Source organism: Papaver somniferum, chromosome 2, assembly GCF_003573695.1.
Source record: "Papaver somniferum cultivar HN1 chromosome 2, ASM357369v1, whole genome shotgun sequence".
NCBI lineage: Eukaryota > Viridiplantae > Streptophyta > Magnoliopsida > Ranunculales > Papaveraceae > Papaver > Papaver somniferum.
This window is the reverse complement of record NC_039359.1, coordinates 32,203,487-32,213,994: the sequence shown is the minus strand read 5'-3', so window position 1 is coordinate 32,213,994 and position 10,508 is coordinate 32,203,487. Positions and strand designations below refer to the sequence as shown.

Below are 10,508 nucleotides of genomic sequence, written 5' to 3'. Positions count from 1 at the left end.
CAGAACTACCATATTCAGATATTGAAGAGCACCACCAAATGATAGCTTGTCGATCGAAATACGACTAGTCAGTAATCAGTCTATCAAAGATAAACCAGATTTAGTTGGATCCCAGAAGATCAATTTTATTCACAAAGCAAATTACGAAGATACAAAACCTATAAGAAACCTGTCTTCAATCTTAAATAGTTCTTTGTACCTGCTTATGATCGATCATGCACAAAACGGAATTTGTTAACAATGTATGACCACAGGTCAATGTTAAACTCTTGATCTAGTTTGAGTGACCTTATGTCAGAAGAGAAGGATCTCAAAAATAATCAAACTAGGTGCAAATCAAGAGATAACTAAAGTTAGTTAATCAAATCAATAACCGAAAACTAAAATAACCATGCAAATCTAGCTTCCCACCAACGGTACTAGTAGACTCTTCTTGATCCCAAAGAACTATTTAAACTAGCAGACGTAAGACATTTCGCGTAATTAGGTTACTCTCCTCTCCTAGATAGTATTACAAGAATATTATAGTCGAAGATGAAGTTTTCCTGGCACACGAGATGTTTGTAAGAAGAACAAAACTTCACTATTTATAGACCGAGAAAGTTCGGACACCAAGAAATTCAAAAACCGAAGATGATAGACGCATTATATGTCTATTTTAATCTCAATTCTGTATATTGTTGGTGCTCATTTTTGTACTTATTATAGTATTCTATTTCTTTGTAGGTGTTTTTGGATGAATAAACTTTGGTGAAAAAATTGGATCGAAAATTATTAAAGGCACCCCAGAAAAGTGTTAAAGGCACTCCATAAATGTGTTATTGGCACCCGGAGGAGTTGCTAAAGAAACCCTGAAAATTACTATTTATCCCTTAGAAATTACTATTTGCACCCGATGAGCAAGTGTTAAAGGGACCCCAGAAAAGGATAAAGGGAGACCACCTTCTTCTTAATTAAAATACGGAATTTGGCGTGAAATAATTGCAGCGAGGTTTCAATTTTAGGGTTTGATTTTTGGGCATATTTGGGATAGATTCAATCTCAAATTTTGAGTGGGCTAAACTTGATTCAAACAAATAGGGTCGATATATTTTATTGATTCGATTGAAATTGTCCATATTATCAGCTTTTGATAAAACATGGAAGTTAAGTTACGGGAAAAGGAAAGAGAATTATGGGAAAATAGTATGTCTTCTGCGGGAGTTTTATTTCGAATACTTGGAAGATTTTCTTGTCTTTAGGGCAAGATTATATTCTTGCCTCATTGGAAGGAAGGTTGTCATGTCTTGGAGTTAAAAAATCATATCATATCTTTTTATGTGAAAGAAGGGAAAGAAAACACGTTGTATCATGAAGAGGAGAACTCAACCGTTTTTTCCATTGTCTGTTTATTAAACCTACATAGAACCATTTCTATTGGATCACAAATACATTTTGTAGTTTCCACACATGTAGCAAGTACATGAAACAAATAACTCATGGTAGGTTTTCTTGAGTTTAATAGACGGAGAATTTTCAAGAAAGCACCAACATTATTCATCAATCATTCACACTTTGAATAAATAAATAGCCCATAACATGTTTCATACTTTCATAATCATCAATCATTACATTTTTCAAAGTTGCATCGATTCTTTCTTCAACATTATTTGAAACTCGAATCGATTCCTTCTTAAACATTACTTAAAATGTTCGCTTTGTTTATGAATCTAGGTTCATATGCATGTATTGATTAAATATTTCAGAAAAATTTATATGGCTACGGTTCACGTCCACGTATTTAACCAAAATTTTGTAAATGTTTATACTAAAAAGTTCAAAAATAAAATAAGAAAAATAAAGAAAATACACGTAGTAACAACATTTTTTAGACCCATCATAACATTTTCATGCATGTTATAACCGTTAGGTAGGATTTCAAGCCATAATATTATTATTTTTTATTTGACCGTGATTTCATGCATGTCGTTATTTCCTAAATAACGCGTCTTTGGTATGAAACATGCTCACACCCGCTAAAACACGCTATAACAATCATCCCCAATAGTCGTGACCTTGAACCGTTTTTCAAACTTTTTGTTTCAATGCAAAATATGGAAAAGTGCATACAAAATTAGAAGCATCTTCATCAGACCTATTTTATACGGCATTCTTTGGGTATGTAATTATGGTGTAAATTGTCATAAGATTATAGAAATATGGAAAGCACTACAGTAATTGCTCCATTCAATAAGGGAACTTAACCTGGCATTTTTTAGGGCTGATAGAAAATAATTTGGGTCTACTAATAAAACGAAATAGGGTTACTAAGAAGTAATACAAACATACCCCTTATCCATATATTTTGTAATGCCTAATCTACCCTCAGACCAATCTGCGAATCGAGCGAGTTCTATGGCTCTCATTCTAATTCAGTGCTCTCCCATACGGCCCACCAACTTGATCTTTGTGCAGTCTGAACAGAAAAATAGGTCTCTGTCTTTCCTTTGTCACTCAAGAGTACAATATCTGTCGTTCTTAGATATTGGAAGGGCGAGGTTTTGTCCGCTAACGCTTTGTTCCCGGCGCAGGCGCATACACACTCCATATCCGACGCTAAAGGCCTGAAAATTCTCTCTGCAAGCTTCGTAGTACCGATCCCCACAAGAAATTTTCATCTCTTGATTTCCAGTGAATCCTTTTACATTCTTTCTTGGTTGAAAAATTCAACCGGTAATTTCCTAATTTTGAGAAGGCAAGTCTATGACAAAACCTATGCTTTCTCTGTTCTGGACCATGACAATCTAGTGAAAGATGAGTTTCCTCTTGCCCTAGGCATTTACCCCATGATGGATGAAACGTGAAAGACAAACCAAAGACTATTCAGTCAACAGGAAATTAGCGCGAGCGAAGATAGATAGAAACAAACGAAGCTTTGATCTGTCTATTATGGATTAATAAAAAAGGATGCCCTTCACATCTCGCCCCCGCACTCAATCCTTCTATATCTGTCCCATGTATTACCCCAAAGTCTAGGCGGTTCTACCAGAAAGAAAGCGATTACGAAGCCTTGACTACCTGCGGTTAATACGTTATAATTTGATAGGTTATTAGGAGTATGAAAAAACGAAAGACCAAGGAAAGGAAGATGAATACACAAAAATTTAGGTGATATTCCATCAAAAACATCTCTGAATAATATTCAATAGCACACTCACTAATTGAGATGGCTACTCTTGGAATGGAGGTAGGCACAGGCTTGTGCAGTTAAGGTTGTTGTGCACAAATCAAACAAAACAATCACCGGATCCAGAAAAATTATTTCATCGCATTGATGTAATAATAGTTATTTGTGCCCTCATCCAGCAAGATCGGATCCGGTTTGTTGCGTAAAGTCACTTACGCAAGGTCGAGATAGAAAAAGCGAAGGTGATGGAAACACTACCAATTGGAATACAGGCACAAGCAGCCTTTCAATCTACGTCATATGAAACTGAAGTTCTTGTTCGCACAACAAAGTTCTGATCAACTGATCAGGAATTCACTGGTTGGATTTGCCAACCAAGAACGAATGGGAAAAGGATTCACTGGAAATCAAAAGATGAAAAATACTTGCGGGGATCGGTGCCACGAAGCTTGTAGAGAGAATTTCTAGGCGTTTGGCTTCGGATATGGACCGTCAAGAAAGTAGGCACCTTGGCCGGGAAAAAAGCATTGGCGGATAAAACCTCCTCCCTCTTTTATGTTGGATGTGCTGTCAGTTTCAGCCCCTTTTTTACATAGATCAACTTTTACATATTTGTTGTCGGTTTCAGTTTTGAACGGAAAAGGGAATATCTAGCATCACATAATATATCTCGCAATAGATATTTCCACAACCATGATTAATTAGTGCTGATTGGTTAATTGAATCACACCCAAATTAGTTTTAGAGTTTTGAGTTATTTTTGTGGAGAAACCCTAGAAATTTGATACACCCAAACGAAGATAATAATACATCAAAAGTATGAAATTTGAGTTTTATTTTTCTCAACACGCTATTTGACTTTGAATGTGACCGTTAGAAAAAAGAAAAAAAACTTCATTTTAATCCATTCAACGCCATTCACGCACAAGAATCGGTAGATAACATCTATTAATACTAATTACGCAAAAGTCCCAAATTAACATTTTCTCTTAATTTCGAATTTTTCTAGCTTCCCAGTCGGTAGTTTCTTGATGTTCTTTATCTACAGATTGTGAAATTATTCCCAAATATAAATTTACCTAAATTTTTCTAGTTTCCCAGTCGGTAGTTTCTTGATGTGCAATCCATTCAATAGAATCTCAACTTATTGGGCCATTTGAGTTTGGCGGATAATTGTATTGTCAGAAATTATATCTAAAGATTAATCGGTTATTTGGTTTTAGTATCATCGATTAACGATGATAATTTCGTTTCAAAAACAAAATTAGGGGAAAAAGATTCTCAATCCATAATCAATAGATGGAGAATGTGAAAAGTTGGTTTTGAAATGTTAATGTAAATGATGAATTTAGGGTAAAGGGCAAATTAAAGACATTTTATATATTTAAGACACCCCATAACCATTGAATGGGTATAAATTAGGAACCCCTAATTCTTTTTTATCAGCCCTCAAAAACGCCTGGCAATTTAAGGGTTGATGATGTGGTGATGCTCACTGCTAAATTTGCTTATATCTTAGAGTTAGTGACGAAAGAATCTAGTCCGGTGACTTAACGCTTGATATGTGCCACAATTTTAAGCAAAAATGTAGCATTTGAAGATATGGACACTTGGGACCTTGACACTGAACTGGTCACCCTCATAGCAGCTGGATATTTGATATGTAGACCTGCTTGGGGAATTAGCACGCGGCATATATACACAAGGATTATTATGATATGCATTTCCTAGTTATCCATTAACTTATACTGACAATTCATATACATTACTTAATACATTAGATGCACACTAATATTTCTCCTCACACAACTTCTGAGTCTCTCCTCTTCCTAAAATCTATTTCCATATTTCATTTTTTGTTCAATAACAAAATGTAGGAACTTCACAATTAGAGATTGTTGTGTTCGCTACATTTAATCTTCCTTGAACAAATCCAATAATGCAAGCGCCTGCAAAACAAAAATTTTCAATCAAATCATCAAAGGATATGCTATTTTACAGTACTCTCTTACGCCCCGCCCGATAACAGAAAGTAGATAACAAGAACACGTACCTCAGGAACTGAGAGCTGCAAACGAAACTTTGGTCCATCATAATGAAACAAGATTGGTCTGAATGAATCTTCTTCAAGTGGTTTGCACATCCTTTTAACTCGGATTCTTACCTGTGAGTAGTTTCCTTATTTGTTAGCAGTGTTTTGGTATAAAGCCCGAACACAGTTTAAATTTAGAACAACTTCTATGGCACAAGAAAGAGGATGGTTATGAACCACAGCCCACGGAAAAGAAATGATATCATCGAATGCTATAAAGAAAGGCCGACCATGTTTAATACTAAAACTGCAAGTTTGCTGAGGTTTGAAAATCGAGCATTTGCACAACAACATCTAGTAAACTCTAATAAAAGAGAGTTTATTACTTGGGAAAAAGAGAGAAAAGGTTTTATTACTTGAGCTGGAAATCTTGATTCTCCTCTGCACTTCTTATCTTCCCATGCAGTTGGGTCTATATTCGAACCTCCAAAACTTACAGCCTAGACATTAAAAATGAGTTAGGGATACTTAGAGAAACATGAATGCAAGAGGATTGAATTTAAAAAGCAAAAGAGTAAACTGTATATTGAAAAAGCTAACCTGAAACACTCCATGAAGTTGGTGAGCTGTGTAGTTATACAGAAAGAGGGGTAAACCTGGTGTTATTGCCCTCACTGAATCTTTATATTTCTGTGGAAGGCCTGAAACCAAAAGAAAGGAAAAAGGGGAAAAATTAACTAACTAATGCATCTTTCTTCTTTTCAGTATGATAGGGTTATGGTTAATTGCTAATAACATCAGTTAAGAGACCGCTAAATAAGATTTTTGCATGGCTGGTTCCTAAAATTACCTACGTACCTAACCAGTGAAGCTGATTTCTTTGTAGATTTGCTTGCTCTATTAAAAGCTACATTATCTCTTGTTTATCTTCACCGCATAGATCATTCTCACCAAAAATCAGTTCATTTAAATTGGTAAAACTTGAATGTGGTGCATTTGAATTCACCGAATACCGAGTTCATGGGGGTGCCACCGCCACCAGAACATATGAAATGATCTCTGAAAAGAATGATCTATACAGTGAGCTAAACATATACCACCTACATCAATTAGAAATGATTTTTAGTGTAGCTGCACATCTTTACAGGGAAATTAACATATCTGGCCTCGGTTGTTTGGGTATGATGTGTGTCATCAGCATTTTTTCCTACACAACCCCCACAAAATCCTGCACTTTTGACAGTCTTCTACGCTAGCTAAAGGGAGATGATAAAAATCCTGAGTTCTTCTGTGGATGGGAATATCCCTCACAAATATGAAATAATCCTCCCAATTAATGGCGTTGTGTCTAACACATTTTGCACCAGCAAACCTAATTAGGATTAAAGCTTCAATTTCAAGTTTCCCCGTCACTTTGGTAGATTTGGAAGTTTTAGAGCCATCTGATATTCAAAGATATACTTGGTATGAAAATCATCATCACAAAGGATCAACCTTTGGCTGACTACCACTAACGCCTTTGAATGAACGATGTCTACTAAAAATTTACATTTTGTGTGCTTGTGAAATTTATGCTTTGGGTCAAATGTTTTTCGCTCTGGGTGTTTGGATTACGATTTTAAGTTTACTAAAGAAGTTATTGGATATTTCATGTTTTTAACATATATATTTTGGTTATATTAAAAGAGGGATTGTATGGGAGGACATTTGAGGAACTCATGCATATAAGGATTTATAACCACTAGAAGTCTAATACACATAAAACCCAAGTAAAGAAGAATTTGGTACAGACGAGTTTTACCACCCAATTCCATTAAAAACCCATAAAACATGTCCGACTGTTATATCTGCAGGTCTACATGTCACAGGTGTTATTTTTGCAGTTAAACCCGGGAACTGGCAGTTGACATGTACACATAGAAATATCTTTTAAGAATCGTGAAGTTTTTCTTCACATGGTCATTTTCTCCGGGTGCAAGATAATATCTTGGAGTAGCAAATTTAAGACTTTGATTTGAACATGTTTGTTAAGATGCTTCAGCATATCTCAATTCGGATTGATATCTATCCCTTAAAGAGAATTACGTCACACATCTACTTCTTAAGGTGAATATGGTGGACGCACCTCGACAGACACATTCAAGACAAAGTCTTAAATTTGGTGCTCCAAAATACCACAACATCATCTGAGAGCACAGTCAGTGAACTACTAACCAACGTTTTATACCCCTTAAGAAACTAATATTAGATGCATATACAAAGTGCAGTTCTCAACCAACACAGCCTAATCAGAATAAGTCAAATGAAAATAAAACCACATGGAATAGGGTTTGCATTCATTTCGCAGATCTGTAAGTCGTTTCCAAAAGCGAATATGCTAGATGCATGCCATAAAAGACTACTGAGCTACAGTCAAGAGTTTTACAGTACTAAAACACATGAACCTTATTAAATAGGAATATTTAGGATCAAGCATGAAAATTTCCTTGAATGTGGTGATCTTCGCACCATAAGTAGTTGTTTTACCACTCCTGAAAAATAATATCTGGAAAAGCAAGCACAATATTCAAGGAAATTACACTGCATTGTTCCTTCTACATATCCCTAGATTGAACTTGTAAAAGATTCCTATCCTGAAAAAACACTTTCAAGAAAGACACACAAATCTAACACGTGGTCATGCTAATTGTCTACCCAAGCATATTTCTTTCAGAAGCAAAATTTCTATCCTTGAGTGTAGCGTTTTTCGCAGCATAGTACTTGCTTTTCCATGGATGAAGATAAATTCCTGGAAAACCAAGTACAATGGTACAAAAACACCCAATCAAGAAAACTTCTGTGATTTCTAAAACTAAGCTTGTAGTGGCACTCCCATACGGGGATAAGCTTTCTAGAAGACCCCAATCTGACCCTTAATTGGGCTTAGTGGTTTTGAGATCTGATGCTGATATGGGCTAGCTAAGCATTTTCCTCTTAGAAGTTGAATTTGGTTACCTTTGTCATTCTTTCCTGGTTTCCATAACATTTTCACTTTTCTAGCAAAAATGCTAACTCGATCACATGTTCGCATGAGGATCTTAAACTTAACTTCGTATGATCTCTGTTTGGAAAACAGATAATTTTGGAGCTGTGTTTTCTGAATAGCATTTTAGCCAAATTTTGTGGACACATGGGCGCCACATTACTGAAATGCTTATCAAAGTTAGCTAACACTAATGAGTGTCTAAGTTAACAAGTTCTAAAATTGAATGATTGATAAGGGTTCATGGTAATTTATCCCCTAGGGTAAGTACCAAAGTGATGTAAGTCCTTTACGCAACACCCATTGCATCACTTAAAGTAAGTACTTCACTTTGGTCAGCTGAATAAAGTGTCCCAAGGAGTATGAAAAGTTAAAGCATGTCTGCACAGAAGCTCGTATGTGTGTGTGCCGTGCTGATGACCTCGTGTTATATTCAGATGGCCATACACATTTTGACTCCATATAACCCTATTTTGGACTGTGCAGTGAAGGAACATACAGATAGAAAACCTAAACTACTAGCATTACAAAGAGAGTGAAAGAGAGATTACCAAAGAGTTGACGGCGAAGATCCTCTTGCATGGTCTCATTGTTGCAAACAAAGATATAACCACCTAAGACTTCATCTCTAGGCAACATTTCAGCTGGTGGTAATGTCTTATACCATTTATCTGCTTGCCCCAAAACCTGATTGTTCATGCATTGTTGAAGTTGTTGTTGTCCATAGAAACTAATTGATTTACACAAAGGAGATGGAGTAGAAAGAAATGGGTCTTTCACTTCATCTACATTTTGTTGATTTAACAGTAACATTTCAGTCATTATCTTCCTCCTCATCAATTGATTATCTAGAGCAAGTCTTGAAGCTGCAATCTTCCATGTCTGCTCATCATTTGATCCCAAATCAACTCTCTTAAACAAATCTGTTCCACTCTGCCATAGAGAGCTTCCATTGTAGTTGCTGTTGTTGGTGTTCTTGATCATCTCTCCTTGTCTTCCTATCACTCTTGCTCTCAATGATACTTTAAATTTCTTTCATCTGGTCAAGCACAAGAACAGAAAAGAAATTACTAATGAAATTATTGTATGCTACCAACTATCTCCCCTGGTAGTTTAAATAGTTGTAGAAGTGGGAACATAATATTCAATTTTTGTACTGATTTTTTTTTGACTGAATTACCCCTTGTAGGCAATTCTGCAAACCTGTAGATGTCTTTAAAGAAAGTAAATGAATTAGAGTGGTACTACAGTACTGTTAATAATGCATTTCAATGGGAAATTATATGGAGAGAGTACCTTTCCACTGAGCGTGTTGGAGTGTGGTTTATTGTCCTGGGCTCTCAGTTGGTTGTAATTTGATTATGACTGTGATTCACAAAGCTAGATTTTGAATTTGAACCAACCACTCGTTTGACAATCTCAAGAAAAATGTACTCAATTTGGAGAGATAGAGAGAGAGAGAGGAGAGGAACTAAGAAACAGTATCACAGTAAAAAATTTGAAGTATCAAGTTTGAACTGAATTGAGAATCTCAAGGGAACTGAACTTAAACAGTGTAAGTGAAAACTATTTGAGATCTTTACCATTTTAAAGACCGACTTATCTTCAGTGACTTCAGAGACAGTGAAGACTTCACAAGGAGCCAAGTGTTGGATCAAATTTGCGGTTACCTTTTTTTTTCCCAATGTGCAAGGGGTAGTATGGTCATGAATGCATTTAAAATTACTTGAAAAATATGGTGCGAGTACAATAAGTTAAAGATATTTAATGGGGGTGATATTCGAGGGTAGTGGAATTGAAGAAAGTGAATTTGTTGATTTCAGAATTATTGATTCATTCATTGCTTTTACTGTTCTTTTGTTTGATATGAAATTGAACTGCAACCTTTTGTCACTTCACAGCTACGACAGCTAGGAGTATGATGGAGCAGCATCAAATCAAAATTCAAAATTTCAAAATATTTCTAAACAGACTTTGGAACACTCTTTCTTTTTTTTATAGAGAAAACCGAGTTTTATCACCTACCAGTAAACTAAATTATCCTTTGGATCGAGAAAAAAACAGAAAAAAACAGAGAACTGTGCCACACATTATGTAATTCCGGTGAGTATCAATCCTCTTGGGGGAATGGTGAGCATGAACTATTACCTCCACAATTCATTGCACCTGCAAACAAAAAGTGATGATCACAACCGACAGTTGCTCGGTACTATTTGCTGTGGTGGTAAGGGACTATCAACTCTACATCCTTCGTAAAACAAAATTTTAAGAACAAAGATTCAAACCAC

The 10,508-nt window shown here is 35.7% G+C and overlaps 1 protein-coding gene across 1 annotated transcript; it reads right to left on the bottom strand.

Moving 5' to 3' along the window:
* Positions 1–4,886: 4,886 nt before the first annotated feature.
* Positions 4,887–9,717, bottom strand: LOC113353108 (B2 protein-like). Its single transcript, XM_026596816.1, has 6 exons — positions 9,517–9,717; positions 8,772–9,259; positions 5,799–5,899; positions 5,615–5,698; positions 5,220–5,330; positions 4,887–5,115 (listed from the first exon to the last, which is right to left on the bottom strand). The coding sequence occupies exons 2-6, from the start codon at positions 9,202–9,204 to the stop codon at positions 5,080–5,082; spliced, it is 765 nt and encodes a 254-aa protein (XP_026452601.1). The 5' UTR covers positions 9,205–9,259; positions 9,517–9,717; the 3' UTR covers positions 4,887–5,079.
* Positions 9,718–10,508: the final 791 nt, after the last annotated feature.

Bases quoted from the DNA above. Each gene is read 5' to 3' on its own strand.
- LOC113353108 (XM_026596816.1), bottom strand. From the start codon at position 9,204: ATGATCAAGAACACCAACAACAGCAACTACAATGGAAGCTCTCTATGG. The intron at 5,900-8,771 runs GTAATCTCTCTT...TTTTGGTTTCAG, and splicing joins TCTTCGCCGTCAACTCTTTG to GCCTTCCACAGAAATATAAA. The intron at 5,331-5,614 runs GTAATAAAACCT...AACTACTCACAG, and splicing joins AATCAAGATTTCCAGCTCAA to GTAAGAATCCGAGTTAAAAG.